The sequence below is a fragment of the Atta cephalotes genome, assembly GCF_000143395.1.
Source record: "Atta cephalotes unplaced genomic scaffold scaffold00018, whole genome shotgun sequence".
NCBI classification, from domain to species: domain Eukaryota; kingdom Metazoa; phylum Arthropoda; class Insecta; order Hymenoptera; family Formicidae; genus Atta; species Atta cephalotes.
The window spans coordinates 1,397,610-1,415,040 of NW_012130082.1; the positions used below are offsets into that span (position 1 = coordinate 1,397,610).

The window sequence follows — 17,431 nt, forward strand, 5'->3', positions numbered from 1 at the left end:
TTAAGTTTAAGTTTTAATTAAGTAATTAAGAAGTAAGTTAGTAGTAATAAGTAAAATAGTAGANAGTAGAGANAATNTTAGACANTGNANATNAGTAGAGAGAGAGAGATATTCATATATTTGATTCATGAAGTAACATGGTTTCTATGTACTTTAAATATCTCTGGACGGAAAATTATTGAAGTTAGAGAATCGTGCCTATTAAGACTTTTGTTCATTTTGGACATCGGGAACAACATATTTTAATTGTAGCCAATTTAATCGAGAGACATTTTCCATAAGATTTGTATGGGGTCTTTTATGATGTAATAGCATATATTTAACTATGTTTGAATATTAAAATGTTAAATTATAATAGGATATAATTCTTTAAAAAAAAATTTAATACAAATAAGATATAGAATATTTTTATTATTTATACAATAAGAAAAATAGATATTGAAATAAAATCTTACGAATTTGATATAAACTAATACGTATTTTAGATTATTCATTAAAAATTTTTACCATTTCCCAGGCGAATACTCTTTGATTGTAATAATATTGCATTTGCTCGTTTATCGTATTCACTAGTAATTGTTCCAACCGATTTATTGAGAAACATTCGAGTCCAAAGTGATCAAGGATGCTGATAGAATATTTATCACCACTGAAAATTAAAATAAAAAAGTTTTAAAAAATCATCGATACAAAATCCTCATCGATATTTTATTTTTTCTGCACTTCGATAAAATTTTCACTTACTAAAGACTACGAGTCATTGAAAGTTTATAATTGATGATGTTGATTATCCAATCTACTAAACGCTGATAAAGAGTGTTCGCCAAGACATCTCGTGCGTCTTTTGCTTCTTCGCAAGTATGTTTCTTACGTACCGCTGATCCCTTTACGACTAAGCAGTAATTAATGAGAGCCCAAATAAATTTTTTTGAGTTTAAACCAAGAAATTCCGCCACTGCAATTCGCAAAAACTAATCAGTTTTCGTAGACAAACATATTTAATACATATTTAATGTGATTTAATATATTCAAAATAAATCTTTCATGCATTGCATTGACAAATTGAATTCTTCGAATTCAGTTTTTACCTCTGTTAGCAATTTCATTATCATCCAACTCAGCCTCTCCATTATTGCCTTCAATAAATCGAATCTCTCCGAGTATCAGAATCGCTGCAAGGATTTTCCAAATAGTCTCGCAATATTCTTCCATATCCATGAATTTAAAACATTCCGTAAGTTCTTTAAATTTAATCACGTTGTTTTGTGGATCGTTTCTCACTTTGAACGCTCGTTTCTTTTCAATATTTTTGTCGATTATTCTGAGATATCGAAGTTTTCTCCCACTTGGTAAGAAATACGATTTTAAATTTTCTGATGCTTCGAGACCGTCATAAAAGTAGTAAAAAACATGGAAGTTTGATTGATTTCTAAAAAAGTATTTTTTCATTATGATGTGTTAATACACTTTTGCGATTTATTATTTCATATTTTCTATTTTACCATTTTTATATTAATTAGATTAATTTGTTTTTAATTTGTTTTTAATTTGATTTTAATTTGTTTTATTATTTTTCTTATTCCATTATTTTTGTACTTTCTTAAATTGTAAAAACATTATTATTAGCACTGCATATTTTTGTTATAGACGCCTGTATAATGGCAATCCGTTGTATATTGGAGTATGAAATACGATATATTCTTTGATGCCTTAACTTTCGAATTACTCTATACTTTACAAAATTAAAAATTTTTAAAAGATTAGAGTTTTTAATTAAAAGACTTAAAGTTTGTGTAGCATATGTTATGTTATAAGTAAAAATTTCATTATAATATAAATAAATTACCTGTCGTGAGTCGAAACGCGCCATTTTTCAAGCTGATATAACCAGAATATTGCCCCCGATGCTTTACCGGTTGACCCGAAAGTTGTCTGAGTTTGCAAAATGCATCTGGTAGAATTAGTATTCAGCGGTGTTCCCGCATTCGTAAAAGCATGAATAATTTTTATAGCTTGTAGTACTCTTGCTCCGGTATCGTGCAGACCCTGAAAATAAAAAGAACAAGTTTTCTCGTATTTTTGTTATATCTGTTTATATATCTAATATGGTTGCATTGAGCTCACTTTTCCGAGGAACATAAGGTGTTCCACTAAATGCAGCATATTCGTTGTTTTCCCGGAATTACTTTCACCGGCCAGCAAAATGTGTTCCGGTTCTTCGTTGAGCATAACATCTTGAAATGCGCTATCCGCTACCGAATAGATGTGAGGAGCATTATCTGATCGCGATTTGCATTGATATTTTGCATGATGCTGCAAATCAAATTGTTCAGATTTTTGTTGTATAATTTATAATAACATGATTTGCAATTTTATTATTGAACATACATGATTAATAATTTACAGAATCTACATAACTTACAGGTCTTTTTTATTGTTATGAGATTATAATTTATTTGATATGTAGTATATAAAATTATAAACAAAATCTGAAGATAAATCGAAAAGTAAAATGCGTTTGATATTTTTTGCATTAATGAATCGATCATACATACAAAAATATTGCTTATATTATACTTATTTATATAAATTAATAGACTTTGATATTATCTCATTGTTTTTTGTATTTTATATTTTTTAAATTTCTTTTTATTATTGATATTTTTTCTATTTAATGTTTTTAATAATGAATTTTAATATTGGTTTTGAGAAAGAGAGATAATGTCATTTTTGTTAATTTTATGAAAAAATGATCCAAATGTAGAAAATCTAACATAAGACTTACGTGAACATCGTAAATATCGTTCTCCTCATTTGGGTTGAGTATCAATAAAATGTCGCCAATAAACGTGTGATATTCACCTCGCCGCAGTCTATCATGAAGTTCATCCAAGATAATATCCTCAGTCAAAGTATCCAGCGCTGCTAAGTCCTCCGTAAGCATTTGTTCCGGTGGTTCATTCTGATGAGTCTATCGTGCAAAAATTAAGATTTTCTTCTAATATATATAAATCCATATTATAAATCCATCCATAATTTAACTTGCGCAAGTTGTTACCTTCAAGAAACCTTGACGAACTATTGATTCGGTTTTTCTTTGTTTCTTGCCTTTCTCCGAAAGATCCATTGTCAATGCTTTTATTTCTTGTGTCAACTAAAATTATATTGTATATGTATACTTATTCTTTTATATCTTTTTGATTTTTATATTTTCTAATTAGAACATTTGTAGATTTTAAAAAAGAAAAGGCAAAGACATACTTATTCTTCTCATCTAGGATGTTATGAAAAATTTTAAATCAAGAAAATATTTAGAAATTATTATTTAGATGTAAAATTTAGATGTAAAATTTTATCATTCTTAATAAATAATAAATTTTAATTTATTATAATTTTCATTATTTTAATAATTAATCGATTAAGTTTTAAGGAATAAAAATTATGTAATAAAATTTAATCTTATAATACTATTGATACGTAAATTTTATGTATAAGTAGAACAAGTATTGAGCTAAGTTATGCCTTCAGTGATCATTTAGGTTCTATAGCAGAAAATATGATAAATAATTTCAATTTTTAAATAGTTTTCTGTTATTATACATTTTATTATATTTTGTTTAAGTATTATGAGAAGACACACACAACACAATTGAACTACATATTCCAATTTCTATATCATCTCAAGATTGATCTTGATATCTTATTTTTTCCTTCCTTTTAAGTTAATAATAAAATTATTTGTGTTTACAAAAAGTCTAAATTTTGTAAATATTTTGTCATTAAAATGTGAAATGTATGAAAAACTTACTAATTAAAAAACTTATTAAATAAAATGGTCTATTTTCTTGTAAAATTTACAAATTGATAACAATTAACAATACTGTATTTCAACAGCTATAGTACTTTAGAGTTAAGGATTCTGGAAATCCGACAATTTATTGACGATTTTTATAATTATACATCGTATAATTTGCCTTTTTTAATTCATCTACATTATACTGAAATCATATATTACAGGATAATCGTTTTCGGGTAGCTCCGATAGAAAGGGATGCTCGATGATCTCCATCATGTATGGTCTGTTCTCAGGATTTTTTTCGAGGCACCTGAAACGAATATGTCGCTGTAGCTTTCATGTTATTTTATTCGCGATATTCGTTCATAACAAAGAGATTTTCGTATCTCTCTGATCACGTACTCGGAAATGAAATCATTGAGATTCTTTGACCAGTTAGCAGGTCGGTAGAGAGTCGGCGGTGGATTCCGAACGATCTGGAAGAGCGCACGAGTCGGATGCATGTCCTCGAACGGTGCTTTGCCGTCGGCTACTTCTATTGCCGTAATGCCGATCGCCCATACGTCGACTCGATTGTCATATCCACCGTCGACTCTGCTATCTTTGCTGCCAACCATTTCCGGTGCCATCCAAGATGATGAGCCTATATAAGTGTGCCTTTTTTCAAGTTCGTTCTTCATTGTTCTTGAGAGCCCAAAATCTACTAATTTCACTTCGCCTTCTTTCGTCAAAACGATATTGTTGCCACGGATGTCTCTGTGGATTACGTTGTGCTCGTGTAAATGAATTAGAGCCTGAGAAAGAAACAATGTGTAATATCTGTATTATTAACCGATCTATTTTGTGAAGCTGAGACATTTTTGTTGATACAGGGAAAGGTTTTTGCTAAAGTATCTAAAATTTTAGCTAGATACAAAAAAATCTGAAAATTTTGTTGGACCATCAAAACAATTATATATAATATAGGAGAATTATATATCAAGATAGTTGCTAAAATGTCAAAAGATTTTGCAGCATTGTTTATCATGTTCGAGATTTCTATATAATTATCTTTTGATCCAACAAAAGTTATTTTCAGAACTGTATCTAACTAAATTTTTGGATAATTAAACAAAGTCGTTATTTCCATGTAAAATTAGAAGCACGTAAACAAAAGGCTATTAATAGTTGATATCCTTGAGGAGAAAACTTGTTATATACTTGCAATCAATTTAGCAATAGAAAAAATACTTTTTAATAGCATTAATTTATTTCTTTTAAAAATTGACAACTGCAAAACACTATTATAATATTTCATGCTATATTCTGAGATTGTAGAACTTATGAACAACGAACGTAATATCTTCGAGATACGGTGATGCGGAAGAGAAGTTGGCAACTCGGCACCTTCAGCGTCTTGCGAGAATTATCTTTATAGATTTACTGCAAATTGAACAATCTATAATTTGCGGCCGACTGTGCTTACAGCGTGTAACAAGCGTGGGTCAGTGGGAACAGTTCTGACGTAGCATGGGCATGAAATCATTAATACTTGGTTCATCAGAAAACCATTTCAAAGTTACACTCCGAAGCTAAAGCTGAGCTACCTTATAAAGTTGCTCATTATAAAATTTTATTTTATTTATTTTTCATATTTATTCCTCGCGTAATCTTCAACTTATTTTTAATATATTTTTATCTATATTTGATAAATCTTTTATCAACTAGCTATAATTTTAATCAAGAAACAATTATTTTTGTCTTTCTATTTAAGTTCCTGTATATTAGGCTTATTAATCTCAATATCAGATAATGATAAATTTCAATTATTTGATATTGTTATTTTTTTTTTAAGTGGATCTATGCAACAAATTATTATTTATATGAAATTTATATTTTGTTGGATAATGCACTCGAAGATGTTTCGACAAATAAGACGGAAAGAATATAGGAAATAGTGAATGTCCGTTAATGAATGTTTATTGATTGGATGGCAGACAAGAAATAGTTACAAGAGTAAGGAGGGAACTTTCAGAAGGGACGAACGAATTGTTAATTGGCGGATAAAGATTAAACGGGATATAACGATCGCTCAGAAGAAGCATACTGATAGTTCATCTCTCGTTCTTTATCTGTTTCCCATGCTCTCTTTGTGTTTCTGTTTCGAGCACTGCGTTTGCTGCGCACTTCTCTTCGCGGGCATTTATTTCGCGTGTAATTTGCCGGCATTAAACGTCAGCGTGGTCTGATTTACCGCACGAGTGACCGTGGACGAATCGCTACCGGGCCCATGGAACACGTATCTGCGAGGAAAGAGCATAGAGGGAGAACGGGAGGAGGAAAAAGAAAAAGGGAGATGGGAGGGTTGCGTGCAGTTTCCAAGGTGGATAAGGAACGGCATGAGAATTGGAGGGTGAGGAGAAAAGGCAGGGAATGCTGGACCCAGTGACGAAGGGCATCGGATTGTGCGTGCACGGGGCATACCCGAAAGGTAGACCCACATAATGATTTAGTGACAAACTGCTTGGATCGTAAATATTATCGCCGTGAGCCATGAGCCACTCGCGAGAGAAAGAATGCTGGGCCCATTACACGTCGTGCCCTTTCGCCGCGCTTCCTTGCTGAACTTATGAGGGAAGAGAAGTGGATTTCGAGAGAAATAGCTTTTTCTCATCACATGAAAAAAAGAAGAACTTTGTCAGTGATACTGCACGAGATATTTGATAGTTGTAATTATAAACTTTAAAACTAGAAAAAGAATTTGCATATATTTATACGTGTAGATTACATACATCTTCCATGCTTTTAACTATAAAGATTTTTAATTAGTATTTTCAACAATACATTAGACTTTAAATAATTTTATTAGTTATCAAATATTAGGTATGGGAAAAAGTTCATGGCGTTTTTCCCATTAGATGGCATTAAAAAAACGTCACGAACTTTTTCCCATACCTAATATATCTCTTTTATTCTCTTTATAATTTTAATTTACTCTTGTTATAATATCTAATATTTTTTTCTTCCTTTCTTGATTTATTGCACGCATGTAATCCTTTAAGGATATAACAAGTATAATGCGTTTTTTCTCTATTAAATATATTCAACTATTGATATTTACTATATTTCTAGAACGTTATCAAAAATATCAATTGAAAATTATTGATTTTAGTTTATATATCTGAACAATTTGAATTAATATGTTTTTCATTAATAAAGTGTTTTAAATATAAACGGAGATATATATATATATATATATATATATATATATATATATGTGTGCATATATTTTTCTATATTGAAAGTGTGAAGACCGTACTATAATGCAGTTGTTAATTCTGTATTAGCAATTCATTTTGCATGGAATTTATCGGTGCATGAAATACATGAGGATAATAAATATATTTTGAATGCTTACTGTTTAACAGTTCGTGACGTTTATGGCGTTTATGACGTTTTTACCATATTGATCTACAATATTGGTTATAATGTTGTATATTGGTTATAATGTTGTAACGGTGGAATAATCATATAAAATAGAGGTCAATAGACAAATTTATGTGGATATTAGATAAGAAATTATTGTATCATGTTAACAAACGGAAACAAATTAAAAAATTTAAATTTGTTTCCGTTTGTTAATATGGTATGATATAAAATTTTATTTTCTTGTTTTTTTATTATTAACGTTCTGGTTTTAAATTAGATTTCTCTTTTATTCATTTTTTGCTATATATAATTCCTATTAAAGTGATAAAATTAAAAAAATTTCAAGAAATTATATTGTTCTCTTAGTTAAATAAAATCAATAATATATTGTAGTAATTAGTAATATTGTTGCTTTACTCATTAGTTTAATTATTTCTTTGCATTTAAAACACTGATGTCTTTATTATAGCTAATATTAATTTTGCGTACTCATTAATGACAGTACTCATTAACAGTAAATAAAGAAATAAATAATGAAATATAGAAATATAATGAGCAAGGAAAATCAATCACGAATCAAAACGGAAATGGTCACTTAAGATCCTTCCTGTGGCGTGCATCAGTCATTTGCTTTTTTCTCGATTCTCATCTTTATTTTTCCTTCCATATATACATGTGGCTTCTTAAGTTCGTTGAGAAATGAGCACGATATCCTCACTAATTATCCGACCTCCTAGGAGAAACCGGAATCATGGAAGATAGCATCATTGTAAATAAGCGAATCCGTTTTCTGTGACCATTAACTATTAAACAAAATCATAGCAATTTGAAACGGAAGGGTATTTAGCTCTCCATATCCCTCTTTTATCTTTTTTTTATTTTCTTCCTTTTTCCATTTTGCTCTTCTGTTTTTGATTTTCTTTATATAAGTTTTATTCGAATTTCAGTTTGTGCGTTTTTCGCTTTATTCGCGTTATCCCATTTCCAGTTCGTTTTGTTATCTACCAGTTATCGCTTTCTTCTTTGTCGAAACTTGTGGAAAAATTAACAGCACAGCTTACGTTTTATGATTGTCGTAAACGAGGATAATATTCTATTAATGCGGCGGTTTAAATTTATCGTGACGTTAACTGTATTTCCCATTAATGTTAATAATAATAAAAAATTAATATTTGTACTGGATATGAATTTCGCGAATTTATTGGATTATTGCTTTGTTTTTGAGACCATTCTTTTATTGTTTTCATTAAGTTAATTGTTAATTTATTTGTATATCTATACATATTACAACATTTTGATAAAAATGTTTTAAATTTTATTTTTATTTAAAATACAGACGAATTAATTTTGATTTGAAGCAAAATTAAATATATCTATATGTATTGTCTATTCAAGAAAGTTTTTATATAACAGAATTAGAATATTTTGTCCAATTTGCATACTTAATTTTTTATTTTATGTTTTATTTAATTTTTATGTTGCATGTAATTATACATGTAATTATTACATATTTAATAAATATAATTTTATTTCTATTTTAGTATTCCAGTGTAGTTCCATATCAATATCTTTGAAAATTTTAAATTAAAATTTTAGTCATTTATCGCGTAGTTATCATAATTATTAGTAAATTGTATTTTTATAAAGTTGCAAAATACTTCATTTTTTTGTATCTTATAATTGCACAGCAATATACTTCTATGCCAATGCACCTTCTGTAATCAGAGGGGAATAATCTGCCGCGAGATAAAAGCATCATCTGGACATACCATCGAGCATAATTATATCGTAATAACGCGACTATTGCTGTGGCTATACACCTACTATTATCATTTCTGTCGGTTCACTGGTGTGCTCTGTCATGCAAGTAATATTTATTACGCTCGGTATCAAGAAAGGGAGGAAGGAAACAAAACAACGAGGGATAGTGGGATATGGTGAGGGGTAGATTGCGGCACAATTTTGCTGAACATTCCGCGACGGCCACCTTTCTCGGCTACCGACGATATATAACTATATATAACTTCCCGTACCTGAGCAAAAACTAATTACCTTAGTCAGACTCACCCGTTTTCGGTCAGTCGGATATTTTCATATTATAACATCCCTTTATTAAAAATTTATTATTAATCTTACGTCTTATGCAAAACGTGTCTCTTACTTAAGATATTTGTCATTTATCTCCATTAATTAATTTTATTTTCTGCTGTATCATGTTTTTTTGAAGGATACTTCAATGATTATTTCAAGTTACTTTAATTTACATATCATCATTTTAATTATAATCTCTATAATTAGTCTAATCTTTTTTATATAAGTTTTGTATCGCAAAATAATAATGTAAATAATACAAAGTCAAGAAAAATTACATTATAAGAAAATATTGCATTTTACAATTCAACGATATGATGTATATTTTGTAAAAAAAATATATAACACAAAAATATATATTACGCAAGGAAACTTACCTTGATTACTTCTTTTAAAACGAAAGCAATATGTTCCTCTTGTATTCTTTTGTTACTTGCGATTATCCCGCGAACAAGGTCCATGATTGTTCCACCCTCGCAGAGCTATAACATGTTAGTTTATTTTTAATTATATTACATTCGAATTATATTACATTAAAAAAATCTAAATTAGATGAAACGACGTAATCGCAAAATTTTATTTATCGAATTCGAGCTTAAACTCGTCATAAATATTATGAACGATTCAATGCTTATATAATTATTGTTGTATAATAATTCTTAATCTTTTTATGTAATTGTGCAACATAAGATTGATATGCCATTCTAATTGCGGAAGTAATTTATATCAGTGAGTGAGATTAGAATTAAGTTCCATATATACTTGTTCTTCTTCTGCAAGAAAATCTTTGGATAAAATATCTTCGAAAATAGAGTTTACTCTTTATTCTCATTTTTTTTTTGTGAATTATGCTTAAATGTGTATAAAATTTGTATTATGCTAATTTTTGAGTGCTTTAGATACGTTTCATGAAAGTTAATTTGAGCAGAAAAAGATTCTCGTAATCTGTTTCCCTAGAAATTAAGCATTTAGAGAACTTATAATTGAAAAGTATAATAAACTTTGCATATATATGTCTACAATTACATGAAACGTGCGGTAATCATGAGTAAATGTGATCCATTGCTATATACGTATATGTTACCCTGTAGATTATCTCATATGAATCATAATTTGTAACAGAGATTTAACCCTTTTTTTCACATCTTTAATACATATTTGATTTAATCTCACTTCATTTCTCAAATTAAAAATTCATTCTTTTTCTCATACAGAATTTATATATTTATATAAAATTCTCATTAGAGCTCACTTATACTCAATCCTGATTACAGTTTTGTGTTCAGTTTTAAAGTTAATTCGTGAATAACATTTTATTCGTGACAATTTATATGAATGATATTTTATATGAATGACAATGAGAAGAACTTCTTTCTTAGATTTTGCTCGTAGTCGCGAAAGACTTCACCGAAATCTTACGTTCACACCAATAAAACTCGCTCAATATATTGAGCTACTGGCTCAATATGGATAAATCTTTGCTATATTGTCGTTGCGTCTTCCTTTTTTTCTTGAAATTCTCGGTCTTGTTTCTGTTTGAGCCCTCTTAAAGCCGATTGATTTACAAAACTGCTATTCGGTCTGTGTTATACTGATGAGATGCACTACATCTCCTTTCTATATTAGCCTCCGCGACCAGTTGCTCCTTCATTGCTTGTAATCTCCGACAACGAGCAATCAACGAGCTTAACGTAGCAACTAAAGGTGACTCATTACGTTTCTTCGTTGCGGATACTTAGCTCGTCTCCGAGCTTCGCACGCGAGTTCGCTTGCCGAAGTGAATCATGAAATTCAGGCGGATTTCGTCGTTTTCGGCGTATTCACACGTCACTTTTGAATCTGTGCAGAGAGAACGTGGGTGGTCGAAATTAAATGTTCGAAATTATTTGTAAGAAATTTTCGTAGGCAAATAAAGGTATCAAATGTGGATAGATTAAAATAAATGATTAAAACATAAATGATTATAGATTAATCGAGATGTGTCTGTTTAGTAATTTATGAAATTAAGTACTTCCTAAATTTTGGAATATGTTTTTCCGTTCAAATTAATATTTATAGATTTTCATATATTATATTAAACTATTCATAAAACTATTGCAAAAGAAGATGGTGAAGTTGAGTATTATATAACTTTCTTTTTTTTCTCTTTCTCTTTGTCTCTTATCAAATTAAATTTGATCAATAAAGAAATTGAAATGTTAGAGAATATTTTTTTCCATATATACATTTATAATTTTTCTTATTTTTATTATTGAGAATATCATATATTTTCGTGACAATATAATTTCGAAGTTAATATCAAAGAAAGCATGTCTTATTGCCAGTGCTATATCGTGTAAATTTAAAAGTTGATAAAAGTTAATGAAACGACTTTCTTTAAGAAACTTTTTGTGCATCGATGTGTTTCGAACGACAAGGCATGTTCAAAGGATCCCGATTTCTGAGACAACTCAGCGGATTTTTGAGTACATGTATTACGTCAACTCTATCGTCGCTTTATCCGAGATAAGTAATAACGTTTTGGGCACATCGCGGAGGTCCGTCCGTAAATTAGAGCCACGATGTGCCGAGCTTCACCTGTGTACACGAACGAGTTTAATGATTGTTTAATGAGGGCGCATGTGTCATAAATTATCCGTGTATTCGGTCTCAAATGCTTGAAATTGCCTCCGGGTTCTGAGCACGGATATACATGGCAACCCTCGCTTTCTCTCCCTCTCTTTCACTGTCTCTTTCAAACCGCCTTCATCTTTCGTTCTGCATCTCTATATTCCATATCCTTTTTTTTCGTCTCTTTCTCTCGTTAAAAAATTACAACGTTAAAGGAAACATTGCAAGATATTGCACGACATCGATAGGAATTTTGCTGCAATTCTGACCTTCGGTGCAGTAATAAAAGTGATTGTAACTATAATAACATGTCTTGGAACAGATCAATATAAATTTATATAAACGAGCTCCATTCACGATGCTAAATTCTTTTTTATGATATTGTGACTAAAAAATATTCATATTGTAAAATATATTGGACATTAGTATATCAAAATTATCAATTTTTGAGGAAATTAAAGAAATCATAACATCGTTGATTCTATCTTTACCTTTGCGAGAAGATATTTATATTAAATAAATAAAAAAATGAGATAATAATAATAAGTTTTATGAATTATGAAAAATTTTATGAATTATGAAAAAGATCAATTTATTCAAATTGGAATATTATTTTATAACATACAAATTATACTTCCATATGTCCATATTACATATTAACTCTGTAAATTTTTATATTTTTCTTCTATATAATTATTTTTTTATTTTATAATTTAAAGCTTCTTACCTCCATGACAAACCATATTTCGTCGTAATCGGATTTCTTCGGTGATCGTCTGCGATATATTCCATAGAAATCCGGCAGATTTGGATGACCGGCGAAATCACGAAGAATACGATATTCTTCTACAATGAAAGATTGCGTTTCCGACGTGAGCTTTTGAATCTTAATGGCAACTTTTTTATTTCCTAAAAACATAACTGATATGTATTTATTTCTGTACATGATTATTCTTTATAGTGGATAGCAGTTTTCCTACGTGTCTGTATTTATGTTAGGGATGTACTGGTATTCAGCCTTGTCTGACTTTTTTACTATTCGGCCGAATGGCTAGATATCGTTAGTATCCAGTAATAATATATGTATACATGTATATAATGTATGTATATCCGGTTGAAGAGTTTTATATTCACAGTTCGCGTCATACAAAATTCTATTCTTTTCAACTGAACTTCTTATACAGTTTATCTTTTTTCTCTTTTTCTTTGTACATTGGAAAGATAAAGAAAATTATTATTATTATTTTTCTCTTGCTTTCCTTTTTTCCTTTTTGTTTTTAAAAATAGAGTGAAGAAATTGTACCAGATATTTGGAAAATATTCAGTTGTATGTTGGATATTTAGAGTTATATTCTTTTCGGATATTTGGTATCTAGTAATTTTACAATCCGGTACATCTCTAATTTATATTGTGATTTACATTTTTATGATTTTATTTGTATAGACAGAATATATGTTCTATTATTGCGTACCAGCTTGATGATCAATTCCTTCATAAACGTCGCCATAAATGCCAGTACCAATGCGATCCTTTAGTGCATATCTTTTTCCTGGATCTTGAATGCTGTCCAATCGTTTAAGAGTCACAGATCCCATATCCCGGTTCTTACTCCGATTTTCCATTTCCCTCTGCTCATCTTGGACGTTATCGTGCCAATCGTTTTCTCGTTTTCCAAAATCATTCATTTTGCAAATAAACAGCGTCTACCATGAAATATGCCAGAATAGAAACTTCCCCAAACTATTTATATAAATTATTCCAAATATTTAATAATAATTAAAATGTATGCATATGTGAAAAAAGTATTTTGTAAGTGATAATTTTTATGCAATTAGGGATTAATAAATTTGAAATAGTATTACATATGTATAATAACGTTCTAGATTTCTTTGAAATAAAATGTTATTAATTTTATAATTGACATAATTAAATAATTGCAAATTTAATAACTAAATTTTAATTTAGAATAAGCAGTATTATTTAATAAGAATGACAATAGAGCATAATATATTAAAGCTTCGATTACTTTATTAACCAATGTAAATTTTTCATGATGTACAGATTATTTCACACGAATTTCTGTATTATTTTTTTTTTTTTCAGAAAACTGATGCTTGTAGATGTAATATTTGTACCATAGACGTCGATGATAAAGAAATACATCTTCACATCTTTAGAAAAATACATTTTTTTCTTGGATCAAATCGCAGAAGAAAAGATGACTCTCCGTTCTTGGAATATTTTAAGAGACGTCAAGATTGGGTCGAGTGTTTTAGCAGCCCCCCCTTCCTCAGCCTACAAAGGTGAGTGCTAATTATATTCTCTCTCGAGTGCCCCGTGAACGAGTGGTAATCGCTAATTAGTAGCTTGCTTCCTGAAAGCTTCGGCGGGCGTTGCCGGAGAAGAATAGGGCGAAGAAAGGATCGGAAAGGCATCGTTGGCCACGAACCTGACTCGCAACCCTGTCTGTTTATCGATCGTACGTTTTAATCGAATTATACAAAGCTTATTATATGCGCTGAGATTTAATCGAATTTCTTTTACACAAACAAATTAACACGCGTTCGGAATTTTTCTTAAAGTAAAAATTACTTTCTTTAATCCGTAAGACGAGGAATAATTATAAGACATAAGCGTTAAACGCATCATTTTCGTGTCAATAAATATTTTCAATTTTGTTAATAAAATGGAATAAAATATAATATTTTGTAAATATTTTCACAAATATAAGTGACTGTTCTAGAAATAATAAATTAATTCATAAGCTTATCATTTATTGACCAAATATTGATACTAATTGTAAGACTTAAAGGACTATGAAATATTTAGTATGGATATAGCCTACATATTAAAATAGTAAAAATAATGAATAGTCAACTGTAAGTTATTACATCCTGACAATTTATTTTTAGATATTTTTCTCTTAACTTATGCTTTAGCATAATCCATTTATGAGTTACTCCGATTATCTTCATTTCTCTTCTCTTTGTTTTTAGGGCGCAGTTGGTAAGCTTCATGAAAGCGTTGTTTCAAATCGGATTATCATTTAAAATATATAGTTTAAAATACTATCGCATAATAGACGAGTATATTTCTTATTTTTTTCTTAATAATTTAATTTTGTGATATATAATAATATGTTTTATGACATATTTCTATAATAAATTTTATTTTTTGATGATTGTACATCTTCGAAGATGAGATCATTTCAGTTAATTTAATGATATGCTTCGTTAATTATCGCGAATTAAGAGTTACCCCTTCGAGTGCCGGTAAAAAAATTAATCTACCATTTCCTTGACACGTATCCTCGGATCGCCACAAACTCGTATAAATCCCCAGTTATGTACAAGTCGACAAGGAAATCATCGAGTACACAGGACGAGAAAAGAGAGGAGGCACATCGTTAGCCAATTCATTTATTCCCGGTAGATCGGCGCCTGTCCGGCATAATCCATCGATTTGTCGGCACGATGTGTCCCGTGTAATGCTGCTTCTTGTCGCTTGTAATCGAGTCGGAGGAAAGGAGAGCGACTCGAGCGAGAGGACGGCTCGTCACTGACTATATATGATCGGCTGTAAGAAAAGCTATTCGATCCGGAGAAGGTTCACAGTTCCATCCTCCATCTTCTCCTCCTGTTACTCCCGGCGCCCTCCAGGATCTTCCTGTCTCTTTGTCTTTGCACCTTCTCTCTTCGTCCTGGGCTGGTCCTGCGTCGTCTTTCTTTTCGCTTTGCACCGATGCCAGTGCAAGTTTATCGATACGGTGGGGCGCTAAATTATTGATGCCTGACTGCACGTCGCGAGACAACGAAGAAGGAAAGGAGGAGGTGGACGTGAACGGATCCTGTGATTTCAGAAAAAAGTTTTCCGCGTCACTCGGTCCATCACTGGTCTTCCCGCCGCTCCTTCTCGCTGTCTTCGGCTTGTCCTCTTCTGCGTATTAAACAAGCGAGGTAACTCGAGCCTGCGCTCTTTAAAAGGAAGGAAGAACTGCGGGACGACGAAACGCATGTTGTGAGAAAGTTTCACGCGATATGTACGAGGAACCATTGCGAGGTGTGTTAATAGGGATGAATTTACAATCTCTGATCTTTTCTGACTTAGCTCCATTCTGAGAAATTAATGCTTGTTGTCCGTTTTGTTGCTTCATGGAAAACCTATTTGAATAATCGCTACTTCTTGAGAAGAATTATTATTACTATCATTAGATAAATGCTATTCTCGATTTCTTGTAAGTTTCCAGCGTTCACTGTTGCTAAGAAGATATTACCATAGTACTGATTATACTTTTTTTTAAAGATGATGGTAATTGGGTAAGGCCAAACTCAATCCATAGCATTCCAGAAATTGAATTTAATCGCACAACCGTGTTGAGTAATGATTGATTAGTATATCGATATATGTAAGGTAACGGATGTAATGCCGCAAGGCAACCACTGATCTGTTGCAATCTTCATTTGCATTTCCCACGTGATCAACGTGCATACGACGTATGCAACGCATAGAGATCAATAGATTTTCCGATATTCATTTCTACGTTTCTGCGAAATTGTACGTTCGCTTCTCCAAAAAGTACCTGTGGGAAAGTTGATATCTGTTCGGCCTGGAGGACGGTCGCCTGCCACAGCGGAATGTTAGCACCGCGAATCCCTGGGAAGAAACGGCAACGGTAGTAGAGTGGTAGAAGAAAAAAGAGGAGGGAGGGGGACAGGGGACCGAAAAGAGCGTCGTCGGATCCGACCAGACTTGGGACCAGTTGAAAAGGGTTTGGCACTCCTCCCGCTGGTGAATCGCTGACAAGTGGCTCGCTCGCTTCTCTCCCGTGCTCGTGCAAGAACCGCGCACTTACAGACGGCGTAGCAGCATTAATCGTTTATTCCCTTTCCTTTTCTTTTGCGACCAATTATTATCATCACAATTGATATACCTAGAGAGCTTTCGCTTAAGTTTCATAATGGATCCTCAATATGGTAAATCATTGCTCGAGTGACGTAGCAATTCTGCAAAGAATCGCAGTGTGTGAAGTTAACGCGAGTTGTTTCTTTGTTTTATTTTCCAGATCTCCCTTTCTTTATTTTTCAAAAATTCTCCTTTTGTGTAATTTAAATTCTATTTTTCGTTTTCGATATAGGCATTTGTAAAGAAGCAATCACATGATCAAGTATTTTTGCATGTTTGAACTACTCACGGCGTAGAAATGCGGACCGATCTCGAAGACGTCTACGCTTTACGCGGATTTTTCTTGCTTTGCACCTTCTGCCTTTTATAGATCTGCGATCGATGCTTTCGGCAGATAAAGTGTCAACTTGTTCGTATATTCTGAGCTTGAAGTGTTATACCTCTCGCGTTCTTATCTCGAACAATCGTAGCAACGTTATTTCCATCAATGAGCTAATTGATACTGAGAACTTGCTCTCTTTTCTTTGTTGAAGCTCATGTAACATTTAACGTCGGTATTTTTTGGGTTCGTGCGAGCAGGGAGAGGCTCCACCTTGATCTTTCTTTAGTTGCCTCTATTTCAT

The 17,431-nt window shown here is 31.3% G+C and overlaps 1 protein-coding gene across 1 annotated transcript in view; it reads right to left on the bottom strand.

Annotated features, from left to right (window-relative positions):
- Window positions 1–13,591, bottom strand: part of LOC105618730 (neither inactivation nor afterpotential protein C) — a 27,856-nt gene extending 14,265 nt beyond the window's left edge. The window contains exons 1-12 of the mRNA XM_012200260.1: window positions 13,378–13,591; window positions 12,633–12,814; window positions 9,673–9,777; window positions 4,199–4,590; window positions 4,016–4,106; window positions 3,059–3,154; window positions 2,786–2,971; window positions 2,125–2,313; window positions 1,847–2,046; window positions 1,089–1,429; window positions 745–955; window positions 508–649 (exon numbers count right to left, since the gene is read on the bottom strand). Coding sequence (XP_012055650.1) covers window positions 508–649; window positions 745–955; window positions 1,089–1,429; window positions 1,847–2,046; window positions 2,125–2,313; window positions 2,786–2,971; window positions 3,059–3,154; window positions 4,016–4,106; window positions 4,199–4,590; window positions 9,673–9,777; window positions 12,633–12,814; window positions 13,378–13,591 — 2,349 coding nt within the window. The remainder of the gene's footprint in view (window positions 1–507; window positions 650–744; window positions 956–1,088; window positions 1,430–1,846; window positions 2,047–2,124; window positions 2,314–2,785; window positions 2,972–3,058; window positions 3,155–4,015; window positions 4,107–4,198; window positions 4,591–9,672; window positions 9,778–12,632; window positions 12,815–13,377) is intronic.
- Between the last annotated feature and the right edge of the window lie 3,840 nt (window positions 13,592–17,431).